The sequence below is a fragment of the Anguilla anguilla genome, chromosome 11, assembly GCF_013347855.1.
Source record: "Anguilla anguilla isolate fAngAng1 chromosome 11, fAngAng1.pri, whole genome shotgun sequence".
Taxonomy (NCBI): domain Eukaryota; kingdom Metazoa; phylum Chordata; class Actinopteri; order Anguilliformes; family Anguillidae; genus Anguilla; species Anguilla anguilla.
Window position 1 is genome coordinate 3,801,939 of NC_049211.1, and position 14,736 is coordinate 3,816,674.

Consider the following 14,736-nt stretch of genomic DNA (forward strand, 5'->3'; position numbering starts at 1 on the left):
ATATCTCCGGGAGCAGGGTTGGGCAATAGCCCTGTTGTAGGCCATTAGCGGCCCGTCAGGAAAAAAACTCACTCTCCCATGATGCCCCTGCAGATCACGCAGATCTTCAGCCTGGCGGCAGGGGCGCCGGCGGTGAGCGAGGCGGAGCGGGAGCTGCTGCGGCTGCTGGAGGCGCTGCGGCGGACGGTGCTGCCGGCGCACTGGGTGGGGCTGATGGTGGAGGGCCCGCGGCTGCAGCTGCTGCAGTGCTCCAAGCTGTCCACCATGGCCGACACCGTGCTGCAGGTGGAGCCGGGCTTCTTCTACCGCGTGAGCGTGCAGGGCCAGCCGCTGCTGCTCACGCACCCGCTGTACGAGGCGCACCCGCCCCGCCTGGCCCGCGCCGAGCTGGTGGTGTCCGTGCTGCTGGACCTGGAGCGCTACACCGTGTGCCAGGGCTACCCGTCCTGCGTGCCGCGGCCCGACCGCCAGCCCGTGCTGTACGTGCGCGCCGCCGCCTGCGGCCTGCTGGTGCTGCAGTCCGAGGAGCGCTGCGACAAGTGCGACATCACCCAGCTGGTGGTGTGAGGGGGGCGGGGGCGGGGGCGGGGGCGGGGGCGGGGGCGGGGGCGGGGGGGGTGGTGGTGCAGGGACGGGACCGAAGAGTGTACTTGATCACATGGGGCTGCCCCCCCCTCCATGCAACTCGGGACCGGCAGCTCCCCCTTAAGGTGTGGAGGTGTATCTGCAGCTCCCCCCTAAGGTGTGGAGGTGTATTACACTTAACCGCTGTTCAGCACTACTGGAGAATAAAGACTGGTAAAATGTATGAGAACTGGAGGAGGGGATTTCAACCCCTCCCAATCAGAGCTGCCCACACCCCCCACTGGGATTCCTACAACCCCCCCACCCTCAAGAGGATCAGAGCTGCCCACACCCACCCCAACCCCCCAGCTCTGTTTCTATGGTGCTTAGTGTGGAATCACATTTAAAGCTCGTCAAGGACACCCAACGGCCTCCCACTTCTCAACGGCCGCTTCTGGTTGTGAAAAGAGCAAGATGAGACTGCTGCTGTTTTAACTGCTGTTTTTTTGTTTGTTTGTTTGTGTTTTTTTTTGTATTCTGCCTCTGACTCGATGCTTGTCGCATTTAGGGAGAGGGAGGTGAACTCATCCACTCGACTACCTCTCAGTGGTTTTCCCACTTGGCTCCATGTTTCTCTCTCCGATTTTTTTCTTGTATTTTTTTAGTTTTTCTTGCTGCTTCCTGGGTTTTTGTCATCAAAATGGAGGTGTGGTAATGGAGACAGGTGTACGGCACAGGCACAAAATCGTCCGTTGCTGGAACGCTTGTTCTGCTGTTTGCTGGAAACTGCCTTATAGCTAGTGCTTAGCCGCCGTTCAGCTAGCCGATCGGTCTCTTTTGTCAGTTTAAATTCAAACCTGTTTCATGTTGACCGTTTTCACCCCGGTCGAGCGGTGACAATGTGTAGTGTCATCATCCTAATGGTAGTTCAGGTGGGTGCTGGTTTCCTGTTGCTCGCTTCCTTCCGGTGAGGTTGTGTCCGTCTGCACAAGTAAACAATCCACAGCCACAGCCTCCCGTCATGGGGGAGAACACTTTGACCTCTTTCCAAGCTGGCTCGCTCACTCTTAATAGGTGGGTGAACTTCGCTGCATGTTAGCAAAACTGCTTCCAGCACACAAGCCTGTTTCATTACCATTCCTCCCCAGGTAGAGTGAGAGCACTCACCACTTTTTAGTTTGTTCGTTTTTTTTAACGTTTGTTTGCCTTCCACCTGTGGTACAAACTGGACCATCTTTCCCCGAATAATTGAGCCCAGGGCTCAGTCTCCTGTTTCTGAACGAATGTGTTTTAAGTTTGTAAATTGCGTCCCCAGTCTGGTAAATGACACTCGAGTGACGTGTGAAACATAAATATCCTTTGCTATTGGGTATTGGGTAAAGCAAGGGAGGGGGGGAGGTTTGTCAAAAAGCACACAGATCTAAAAAAAAAATTGTGCCAAGTTGTTCAAAAAACCACTTTATGCAGCAAAGCCCATACCTTTGCAAGCTCATCTTTAGAGTTCCTAAAGAAACACAAACTTATCCAAAGGTGTTTTTCTTAACCAAGTGTGGCTAGTATTTTTTATTCATATTGTGCGAAATTATGCTCTTGTAAATATGAACAGGACTATTTAAAAAATTGGAATAAGATTATATTTACACACTTGGATGAAGCCTTTAAGTAGTACACTTGGCAAAGAGGTGAATTTGGATTATCGATCGATGATGAATCATGTCTAAATGCAGTTCCACTTCACCATGACCAAGTTTGTTTTATTCCAGATTGGTGTGGGGGTGGGGTGGGGGGGGGGGGTGTTCTCAGTGATTTTTCTTTGTTTCAATTTGATTTCCTCCCCTCCCCCCCACCCACCCCCAATTTCTCAGTTTTGATATTAATATGTTCCTAATTTCTCTGGGATGCTTTTTCATTGACGGTTCTTTAAAGGATGATCACTGCATTTGGACTTATCATTCCTGTGTCTGTTGAAGCTTTCAGTTTTATACTTAAAAACTAAGTCCACATAAAGAATTAGTAGAGATTGTCAGTTAGTGTTGGGAATGCTGTTGGCTGTCCCTGACGCATTCTAGAATTCATGGTTAATGGTTTATTTTTTCTAATTATATTAAACCATATGTTTTGAAAATAAGAATCAGGCCTTTTCTTTGATGTGTTTGTACTGCTGTTTGCCAAATGTGATGTTAATATGCATGTTAATATGTTGAGGGGGGGGGGGCACATCAATTGTCCAGTTTCATTGTTTCATTCAGTTCTGACAATTCAACAGTTTTCTGTAACACACATTTAGGTTCGTGCAAAAAGAGAACGAGCAAAGATTCAGTCGAATTGTAAACAGCGATTAACAAATAATGGAATTTGAGACCAACAGTTTTTACTCACAGGTAGGCTACGTATGTCTGCATGAAGCTAGCCACAATACGATTCGCTGGTTTTAGGCTGAAGGTTTGTGTCTATTGGTTTTAAATTCCCAAAACAACTGAAATACGTTCCTTTAATAGTCAAAAACCCACAAAGAAAAATCACCTAAGACAAAAATTGTAAACAAAATTATAAACAAAATTTCAACATTATGCTGTGGGTTTGTATGTTCCAACTTTATCTACTGAAGTAAAAGTAAATTGTTGCCGGTTGACGCCCCATTTATTTTTTCTGTTTAAAAAAGATTTGGCCCTTACAACGTGAGAGCATGGATATGGTGAAGGTTGAATACTGAGACTGATAGGTTCGTGTTATGCTCATGGGGTTGGAGATCTGATCTGGAGCTTTCAGTGCAAGGCATTTCACCGTTCACTGCAGTGATATTGCGCGGTGATCGGCTGCAGTCCCAGGTTTTGACTCAGGTTTTGGTATCATTTGTCCCACCAACACCCAGAAGTAATTATCGCAATTTGTTCAGTTTATACCAAAGTATGACACACAATGCCAAATATGTCCAAGCCGCCGATATCAATAATGGTTAGTGTTTCATTTTGGCTCGTTTTACCTGTAATTTTAGATCGTGTCCACAAGAGGTCCCTCACTCGCTGGAAGGTCATTTTAGAATATTCCACAAATACTCTTTTTGAAGTCTTTGGATAGTAAATACAGGTATTTGGCAGCTTTTAAGCATGTATACAACGTTAAAAAAATAACTACAGAACAAATCCACACTAAATGTGGTCGAAGATTCTAAGCCAAAGTAAATTGCTGTTTTTTCCACCTTAATAATACACAACGACTTAAATGTCGTAGCCAAGATGTACAGACGGTAATTTTAACATAACTATAAAGTGCTTATCTGTTGGTTCCATGGGCCAAATAAAATTAAGCGGCTTTGCAGTTGAGTAAATACCGTGTAGGCCTATATCATCATGAAAAACCCGGGCAGCACATAGCTGCGTGAATTGTGTTAGGAAGCGCCGGTGAAGATGTTAGGGATTTAAATGGAAAACAGATGTGAAAAGCAGCTTGAGCGCAGGATTTAAGAGTACAGAGGTCTACGGATCTTAACCGGGGAGGATCCATTTCTCTGCAATCCGTTTGTAGCAGGTGACACGGGGCGTATTTCCGAGGAACCCGCCGCCCCTGTGCGCGAGCTTGTTTTTGAAAAGTTTTTGTTTGGGCGCGAGAGTCGAAAACGTTCTTTTTTTTTCTCGCGTTCTCTTCTTTGCCGTTGGAGGAAGTGCACGATGCGGCCCCTGACTCGGAGACACCTGCAGTCGTTCAGCTCGCCTTGCTGAAAGCAGAGAGAGAGAGAGAGGGGTCATTCTCTGAGCGAGTGTGTGCGGCAGTGAGTAAATCTACCCTGAGCAGAAAGGGCTGCTTTGTCTCCGCGAGAAGGAAGAAGTACTGCCATGAAACGAAGCCTTTCATGCGTGCTCCTCCATCCGCTTATTACAGAACCAGTACGCTGCCTCATCCGGGCCTAGAAAACGGATGCAACTGACAGCGTTACAGGCCGCAGTGTAAATCTACCCAAGTGGTTCCCAATCCTGTTCCTGGAGATATAGGCTACTGTCCTGTAGGTTTCCATTTCAGCCCTAATTTGGCACACCTTATTCTGCTAATTAGCATGTCAACGAGATCTCTAGCTGTTGAATGAGGTGCACTTTGTGAGGGTTGGAGGGAAGACGTACAGGATGATAGATCTCCAGGAACAGGGTTGGAAAACACTGAGCTACATACTGCATCCATTGTTCACTTATCTTATTTTGACATTTGTTTCTTTTTTCCCCCCAGCAGATATACTTGTCACAGAAAGGTGTAGATGCTTACCTACATGATAATTATATGGACACCCCTGTCTCTGGTTACATAAGCAGTGAAGAACTGTTTATCTCATATTCCCTGTGATTGTTGATTAGCTCAGCAGTACCACTTATTTGATGCTGTCATTTGAATTATACTTATTGCTACCATGGAGTTTTTGCAAGGGGTTATTTTAGCGAGAAAATTTAAAAAATCGTCTCTCACCGTACTAGAAACAGATTCCTTCCCTTCGGGTGAGACCTTAATATTGAACCGCTGACTTTTTGAGAAAGTTTGATAATTCCTTGGGCTTTCTGTCTCACAAATACCGCAACTTTTGTCTACAGATCTTAGGTTCCCTCGTGCTTCGGCAGCTGTCCGGCACCATCATCATCCTCACTTTCACAAGAGTCAGGTTCGTACTGTTGAGTCAAGACTTATGGTTTATTGACTAATAATCATGCTGATTCAATCCAATTTCATCATCTTGTTCATAGCTAGTATGGGCTTCAGCCTCTATACAGCAAGTTTTTTTAACCCATACATTTGACTATAAAAGGTATTAACATTACTGGAAGAAGATAACAATTGGAATTACTGACAAAAAACAATGCTATAATGGCTTCTCAATAATGAGAAATCGTAGGTGCAAGTAACCTCTTTTTTGATATTGATATTGTTATTGCAGTGTTCCGAGGTTACTTGCACATGTAAACATTGAGTCATACAATCCCAATACAAAGGACCTGTTTTATGTGATGTGTTCTTCGTGCAATTTTAATGTGGCTGCTGGAAAGCAACAGTTAACTGAAGCAGGGATGTGACATCATTGGAGTTACGATCTAAAAAGACAAATTGCTTAGGATCATGTAGATCACTCTCTTGGAGCGAAGCACTAATTGCTAATTAATTTTAAGCTATGGGAGAAAAGAAAGCAGGTATTGGTTCAAGAAGACTAGAGTTTCTTTAGAAAGCAATTGATATGACAGACGTTTGAAAGGACTAGTGGAAACAGAAAGCAGAAGCAAAGGCTATAGGCAGCTAGCCGAAGTTGGACCAATTTTATGTGGTCATTGTGAATACCCTTCAACACAGGGGTGGCCAACCCTGGTCCTGGGGAGCCACAGGGTCACAGGGACAAAAACCAGCAGATCCTGCGGCTCTTCAGAACCTGGGTTGGCCAACCCTGCTTTATGGTGTAACCACGAGGTTGATTCAATTGGTGAAAATCTTGAATAGAGAATTTTCAGGCAGCCTTCTCTTTGAACTTCATGACCAAGTGCCCTGGCTGGATCTATGGTTTGACTATAACCATCTATTACATTACATTACATTACATTACAGGCATTTAGCAGACGCTCTTATCCAGAGCGACTTACACAACTTTTACACAGCATTTTACATTGTATCCATTTATACAGCTGGATATGTACTGAAGCAATTCAGGTTAAGTACCTTGCTCAAGGGTACAACGGCAGTGTCCTACCCAGGAATCGAACCTATGACCTTTTGGTTACAAGCCCAGTTCCTTACTCACTGTGCTACACTGCCTGCCGCTATTGACCAAAAGGTCCAATGGGGACATTGTAATCTAATACTACAGGATGCAAAGACCTGACGTATTCATGGCCTGGACTCCCAAGTCAAGCCTTACATCTCAAAATACAGCTGCGAGGAAAAGTTTGTGAACCCTTTGGAACTACCTGGATTTCTGCATTAATTAATTCATTGAATGTGGTGTGATCTCCATTTAAGTCACAATAATAGACAAAACACAGTCGGCTCAAATAAATAACACACAATATATTGCGTCTTTCATGTCTCTATTGAACACATTGTCTAAATATTCACAGTTCAGGCTGTCAAAAGTATGCAAACCCTTGTACCTAGTAACTGGTAGGACCTCTTTAGCAGCAATGATCTCCACCAAATGTTCCCTATAGCTGCCGATCAGACTTTCACAACAGTCAGGAGGAATTTTAGACCAGTCTTCCTTGCTAAACTGCTTCAGTTCATCGATATTTCTTGGATTTCTTGTGTGAACAGCCCTCTTCAGGTCATGCCACAACGTCTCAATTGGGTTAAGGTCTGGACTCTGACTTGGCCATTCCCAAAACACAGATTTTCTCCTGCTTAAAGCATTATGTTGTTGAATGTCGCTACCATTGCTGACATTCTTCTGCAAAATTTCTCTGTGCAGTTTTGAATTCTTTGTTCCCTAAATGATCGCAAGCTATTCAGGCCCCTGAGGCAGCAGAGCAGCCCCAAACCATGGTGCTCCTTCCACCAGGCTTCACAGCTGGGATGAGGTCTTGGTGTTGGTCAGCAGGTTATTTCCCCTCCAAACATAGCGTCATGCATTTCCTCAAAATAGTTAAACTTTCGTCTCAGTCGTCCATTGGACATTGTCCCAGAAGCGTTGTGGAACATCAAAGTGGTCTTTTGCAAACTTTAGACAGTGCAGCAGTGTTTTTTTGGAGAGCAGTGGTTTCCTCCATTGTGTCCTCCCACGGATACCATTCCTCTTTAGTGTTTTTCTTATAATGGACACATGAACAGAGACTTTAGCAAGTTCAAGGGATTTTTGCTGGTCCTTTGTTGTTACCTAAGGGGTTCTTTTTGACCTGCTTCAGAATTGCACACTGCGCTCTTTGCCATGATCTTTGCAAGAAGCCCACTTCTAGGGAGAGTAGCAACAGTAGGCCTACAGAATTTACTCAATTAGTAGACAACTAGTCTTATTGTGGATTGATGAACACCCTGGTCTTTATTGTTATTGACCAAATTGGTTTGGTAAGGGCGTGGTTCAGATGAACAGATGTTTCTTGAGAAGACTATCAGTAACCAGACTGTGGCTTTTTTTTATTGGGCAGGGGACCTCCAACCCACACCGCCAATCTCATCTCATTGATTGGAACACCTGATTCCAATTAGCTTTTGGAGAAGTCATTAGCCTCGAGGTTCAAATACTTTCTCCAACCTAGACTGTGACTGTTTAAACGATGCATTCAGTATTGACAAGAAGTACAATTATTTGTCATTAGTATATGCAGATTGTGTTTGTCTATTGCTGAAGATTGACTACCTTTGATTTTGATGAAGATCAGACTACATTTAATGAGTACTTAATGCAGAAATCCAAGTAATTCCAAAGGGTTCACAACGTTTTCCTGCAACTGTATGTGTTTGACACAGTATGCCAGCCAAACGACATATTGCACACATTTAACACATTCACATCACCCGTCCCAGATCAATGTAATCGCCACACTCCGTTCCCACCCCCATTTCCCAGTTTATAATCTCTACCGGCGCCATCTGGATTATAGTCCTGGTATTTTAACCGTTTCTCTGCTCGAACGGAAATTTCGCTCTGAGCACGGTCGATGGGAAGGGAAGCACAGACTGAGCTTGTAAGGTCAATGCCCATCGTAAACCAATGGAAGATCAAGAGTCCGCGGACTCATTACCCAATATGCTCAGCGTGTCTGCCCTTCGACAACAAAGTCATCAGTTCAGCACGTTGGATAGAAATGCTTTCAAAAACGAATTTGCCTGATTGCGTCCCCTTGTTCTGTAGCCCACTATATGGAATTGCGCGTTCATGGCCCATTTCGTGATTGTCTTTATTTTTATTCCCGTAGTTTTTCTCAAACCACATATTCAATCATGACATCACAATTACATATTCAGTGTTGGTTTTAATACAGTACCAAGCTGTTTACATGTTCGTTTTTTTTCTGCAGAACTTTGCACTGGCTTACAGTAACAGTGTTCACTCTTAGTTACATATGTTATGCTACTTTTTATTTTAATCTACTTAATTAAATCCTATGAAATATTCATACTGCTGGCATCAGTAAGAAACTTCGAATCTTGAGAAAAATGAGGAACTACAAGATAGGCTACCGTACTGTCAAATTGCGCTCACAGCATTTGTCGCGAGCGTAGCCAATATCAAAATGGTACCAAATTGCAATTGGCACCATGATTTAAAAAAAAAAAAAAAAAAAAATCTCGGAACTGGAAATGTTACCTTAAGTTTAAAAAAAAAAAATGTGGTCCTGAGTCTACTTTTACGGGTCGTGGGGGATCTTTTTTGCGTAACGATGACCATCATCGTGAGGCGTATTATTTCCTAAAGGGGAAATAAACAAGTGTTCAGCCACGGAAGGGTTAACAGTCGAGGGCATGGCAGCGGAATACTGAGCGGGTTGAGGGGACGGGATTGGTTTGGTCCTCCGAGTGCAAAGCCAGGCACTGCTACTGTACGCGCCTAAGTATGTTTGTGAGATATGTGACGGGGGTGGGGATTGTAAAAGCGTGCGCATTTGCGGCGGCTGTGTGTGTGTAGCGTGTATGCGTGTGTATGTTTTTTTTTTATTAATTAAAAGAGCAGACAATCAAGCTTTACCCGGCTTACTGGGTTAAAATATCACCGTGTATATGCTGAACACATATGTTGATTTCATATTTTCGTTGAGCTCGAAGCTTCTGCGCTGAGGATGCTGAGGACTTCTGGACCAACGTGCACGAGAAACGAGACTGCAGGTCAAACCGAATGGAAACCCCAGCCCTTCACAGAGAAGTAGATAAATGCTGCTACCTAAAACGGGCTACGCACTCCTAATTGAAATTTGTGCTTCGAAAACGGTTGGGATCTGATGTCGCAGAGCAAGACTTTTGATGAAGGTCTTTAAATAACGGAAATTCTAATTCACAAGTTGATTTTTATTTTTTTTTAGGAATGAGAGCGGATTTTCAAAATCGAGCTACTTGATCTATCAACTGGACATGGTGCTGGAAGCAGAGAATATAGCTATATATTGATGTATATGTGATCTCTATGTACCCGAGGAATACACGCGTGCTCCGATAAGGGCCTCCGGATGCCTTTAAATAAGACAAATCCTTGCACGATTTCCCCCCTCAGATGTCTTAAATAAGGATGTGGAATTCCGTCTTGAGACACAAGACGCAATAAATGATCTTTTTTCAGGTTTCTTCCGTTCTCTCGGACTCGGCTCTGGAGCTAAGAAAAGGGCGCAGCTATTTTCCTTCGCGTTTCAGTCTGGTATTCTGAGTGCGTGCTTTGCTCTCGCATACAGACACGGGCTTCCCAGTTTGTGACTTAATTATCGAAGCTGCTGTTAAACTGACCGGGTTTTGCATGAATGAAAACAGTCAAAATTTCATGCGCTCTTTCCGCTTTTGTGCATTTTAGTCAACGTGCCATCAAAATGTTTATGTGGTTATAGCACATCCCCAATCTATGTTTAACGCAAGATCGGCAATACTGCATCACTGGCTGTTTTAAGAGGTTTTTTTTCCAAGAGCAAATTTTATTTTTCTTTGACCCTGGTGCAACATTCGTTTTTGGCCCAAGGTTTTTTTTTTTTTTTTGAATTTTTTTTACGCTTCCATTTGACATACATTTGAAGAGGCTTTTGAAACTTGGAGACGCTCTGCTGCGGGAATCGGACATTTATCATTTCGTGTAAACAGGAGAATCCTGGCGAAATTATCCTGAGTTTGCTGCTACCTTGTGCTTGGAGGCTGGTCGCTGGGTCAGCACTGAAGGTTTTCACATTCTCACCACGCAAGGGCTGCGTACAGGGACGGTGCAGGCACAAACAGGTATAGTTCAAAATATGGCATACACTCCAGTCCCTCCCCGTCGTGTGCCATATATTTGTCCGCGTATTGGTGTGCATGCCAGTGAACGAGACGGGGAGAGGGTGTGAGGTGTGACGGTGTATTTTCTTACCTCCGACAGTATGGACGTGTAGGCTATGTGAGTGTTGACTGCAGGAATCTGAATATGTGTCGTCTTGTTTTTTTTATTGTTTTTTTGGGGTGGGTGGGTAGGCGGTGGTTCCAAACACTTAATCAATGTGTAGGCATCGGTCACGGTTGTGTGCAAGTTGTTTAGTGGTCGTATCGTGTGCGTGCAATTATGGTGCAAGTGGCAGATTCATCTGCGGTAGCTAATGTAGTTGTGCTATATTTTGACTCCATAGTGGCAAGCCTATTTTTGTAGCAAGGGTGCCCTCGTTGATTGTCTGTGGCAGTGTTTCAAGTTAGGAGAACCCCCAAATGTGCATTTCATATCTAGTTGGTGACTGCCAGGTTTTTATTTATTTTTCCTATTATAAGCAAATTATTTTGCACGTGTCGTATTCAAATGCTGTAGAGCGACAGCCTTTGGTCTCATGGCACAAGGTGCACCTTACCTGACGGGAAATACTCAGTAAAATGTCCAGTGTTCATTTAACTCTGACAGAGTACATATGTTAAATGGGGACCGTATACTCCGAGTTAATTTAATGCTGAACATGTTACTCGGTGTGGTGCTTTATGTCCTCACGTGTCTCTGGACTGCTCCCTGTCCTTCTCGCACACAGTATATGACCGAACGTATCTGGACACCATTTGGTCTGGGGCTGTTTTTCATGGTTTGGGCTAAGCCCCTTAGTTCCAGTGAAGGCGAATTTTTTATTCTACAGCATTCGATCACATTCTAGATGATTCTCTGCTTCCCCAACAGTTTGGGGGAAGGCCCTTTCCTGTTTCAGCATGACAGTGCCCTCGGGCACACAGGGAGGTCCATATGGAAATGGTTTTGTTGATATCGATGTGGACGAACTTGACTGGCCTGCACAGAGCTTTGACCCTCAACCACATCCGAAACTTGTGGGATCAATTGGAAAGCCAACTGCGAGCCAGGCCTAATCGCCCCAATCCAGTACCCAACCTCACTAATGCTCTCCTGGCTGAATGGACCCAAATCCCTGCAGCAATGCTCCACCATCTAGTTTAAAGCCTTCCCATAAGAGGTGGAGGCTGTTATAGCAGCAACGGGTGGGTCAACTCCATATTAATGCCCATAATTTTGGATGAGATGTTGAATGTCAGGTGTCCACATACTTTGGGCCACGTAGTGTGTATTTTCTTAAAAAAGAAAAACTGATCCTAACTCATTTTGTACACCTCTTTCTGTGTTAGGCCTCGCTCTCCTTCTGTATTAAAAGCTATCTGCTGGCTATGCCTTAGCGCTTCGCGGCTTTTCGGCAAATACAGGCATTTGCGGTTATACTTGGGCTCGCTCTTCTCCTCCTTACTTCTTTCTCTTGACTCCTTCGTTCATTTTCCTTCTCCGACTCCTTATTGAAACTGTAATTCTAATGTAATTGGTGATATCCATCCGTCCAGCCATTATCCATTATCTATACCCGCATATCCTGGCCAGGGTCACAGAGGGTGCTGGAGCCTATCCCAGCATGCACTGGGCGAGAGGCAGGAATACACCCTGGACAGGCCGCCAATTTATCGCAGGGCACACACACACCATTCACTCACCATTCAGTCACACACTTATACCCTTGGACAGTTTACAATTACAATGCACCACCGTCCTGCCCATGGAATAGACAGTGAAGTTAAATAATGTATGGTTAATAGAGCAGGTATAACAATTCTGTCTGTGTATAAATAATGAAAACATAAACCTCTGGAGCACTTAATAGCAAGCAATTTAATTTATTAGTCTGAACTGAACCGGTTGAACGTTTTGATTTTACACATTTCATTAACAATGCAAGTCCATCAGTGACTGACGTCGAAATGAAAAAAAAAAAACGAATCAACCAAAGTTCCTGAATCGGCTCTCTCTCGGAAAAACAATCACTCAGAACAGCGCTGTTCCGCCTCTTGAATTTCCGAGTGAGCGAGGCCGTGCGACGCCCGTGATAGACCCTCTGCGTGGCCTGTGCTGGCACCTGTGATAGACTCTCTGCGTGGCCTGTGCTCGCACCTGCGGTATCTCACACCTTCCCGTCTCCCCGTGGTTTCTAACATTTTAATTGTGTCGGTTGCCAAGGATACAGCCCATTTTGTTTTGTGTGTGGAGTTCCTGTGCTTAGATGTGGACTTCCTGCGTTATGTTTGGTGATCGGCCCCACCGCTGAAGTGCCAGAGAGGACTGAAACTGGTTGGAAAGTTTCGGGTAAAAAAAAAAAACGTCCTGTACCTACAGTAGAGCAGTGTGAATCATTCAGGGTGGACTGATGTGGAAGAGGCTTCAGATTTCCCCAGCAGTACTTCCCCTCTCATGCCCACTCATGTAGGCTTGTGTCTGAACTGTGGCTGCCTTCAGGTTCTGAAGTTAACACCAAAGTGTTCGGGGTCATCGTTTTCTCCCCCAGGACAAAATGCCGTTTGATTTTATTTTTAATTCTAATGCCATGTCCACTGCGATAGATTGGCGGCCTGTCCAGGGTGTATTCCTGCCTCGTGCCCCAATGCATGCTGGGATAGGCTCCAGCACTCCCCACAACCCTGCCCAGGATAAGCGGGTATAGATAATAGATGGATGGATGCCATGTCCAACGTCTTACACTATTCACCTTACCTTGCTTGTCTTATTTAACTACTTCATGTCAATACTGTTAACTAGTATAAACCTATTTAGATTCTTGCCAAATCTGCCAACCCTGTTTTTTGTTATTATACGAAATATACACAACATATTACCATACATTTACATAAATCTTTTAACTATCTTTACCATTCAGAATATCGTATTAAAAACTGAAACACTACTTTAAATTTGCAATCGTACAGAATGGGAAATGCCATATTACCTTCCTATTTAACCTATTTTACTACGTACATTGAGAAAAAAAATTTAACTAGACATTTCTCTTTTCAGTCATATCTATGATGTTGTGTATTGTCATTTACTATACTGTCAATCATCAGTAACATACTGTATTAGAGTGTTGTTGCAACACTACACAACTACTACAGGAAATAGTGTCAGTGCAATATTGGAAAGTGTGTTCAGTGGGGAAAAAAGTGTTCAGTGGCATGTATGAGGATGTGGAGCTAATGCAGAGGGTCTATTTAGGGTGCTGTTCACACGTTGGCTGAGGGTAGGGTGGGGTGGGGTGGGGTGGGGGGGACCAGTTGAGCACCACAGAGAATGCTGGGAAAATCTCCTTCAGCCTTTTTTTTTTTTTTATTGCAGCCATGACCCTTCTTGTCTTTTTATAGGACAGCGGTGTTGGGGTGGGCGGGGCTCACCCAGGAGTCCTAAAGGCACTTTCACTCTCAAATTAAAGATGTGCACAAAGCCACAGTTATATAAAAAAAGAAGAAGTAGAAGAAGAAGAAGAAAAAGAAATATAAAGAGCGAAAGTGATGAAACAAGCAAGTTGAGAGGGGAAACGGGGGGAAGATGATTTAGTAGTTGGTGGCGGGCGCAGTCAGCTGGAGATATGGAGGGATGGGAAAAAGGAAAGTGGATGAGAGAGAGAGAGAGAGGGAGAAAGTGTGCAGTTCTGAGTATAATTAGGACAGCCTCTGCTTCCAGTTTCTAATTAGACATTCAGGGCAGTGCACGCACTGCCACTAGAGGCTTGGTGTGAATATTTTAATCAGAGCCTAAATCAAAGTCTTTTTTTTTTTTTTTTTTTACCCCCTCCCCTGTCTTGCTCTCTCTCTCTCTTTCTCTTTTTCTCAGGCATGTGGGACAGGGTGTGCATTTGAGAGAATGTGGGACGCTGTGCGCATAGCGCAGTCTCTCCCTCTTTTTAACGTAGCGCAGTCAAGGTGTCAAACACAGGTTTTTTTTCTCTCTCTCTGCGGTGACTGTGAGGCACTGTGTGTGTCTCTCGTAGTGCTGACAACACAAGCTTCCACTTATAGAACTCGCAGTCCCCCTCTCCGCTAGTCTCTTTCTCAGGGAAACTCACCAGAACACTGGCGCCAGTGCATTGTGACATCACAATGAAACAATAAGCGCGTTCGGAACCTCTTTGTCATTTTGTCTTCTGATATTTGTCTAGATTTGCTGTTGGACTTAAGCTGGTTGATGATTAACCCTTTGAAGAGCAGGTTTTTTCGAATGTTTTTTTTTTTCAGTATTAGTCCAGTGTTCTAGAA

General features: G+C 44.3%; 2 protein-coding genes across 2 annotated transcripts in view; both read left to right on the top strand.

The window, feature by feature from the left end:
• The window catches only part of mbd1a (methyl-CpG binding domain protein 1a), a 37,428-nt gene extending 36,861 nt beyond the window's left edge, over positions 1 to 567 (top strand). The window contains exon 19 of the mRNA XM_035383288.1: positions 94 to 567. Coding sequence (XP_035239179.1) covers positions 94 to 567 — 474 coding nt within the window. The remainder of the gene's footprint in view (positions 1 to 93) is intronic.
• Positions 568 to 8,891: 8,324 nt separating this feature from the next.
• si:ch211-169p10.1 (coiled-coil domain-containing protein 120) overlaps positions 8,892 to 14,736 on the top strand; it is a 58,119-nt gene continuing 52,274 nt past the window's right edge. The window contains exons 1-2 of the mRNA XM_035382910.1: positions 8,892 to 9,379; positions 9,537 to 10,428. The gene's annotated coding sequence lies outside the window, so the exon portion shown is untranslated. The remainder of the gene's footprint in view (positions 9,380 to 9,536; positions 10,429 to 14,736) is intronic.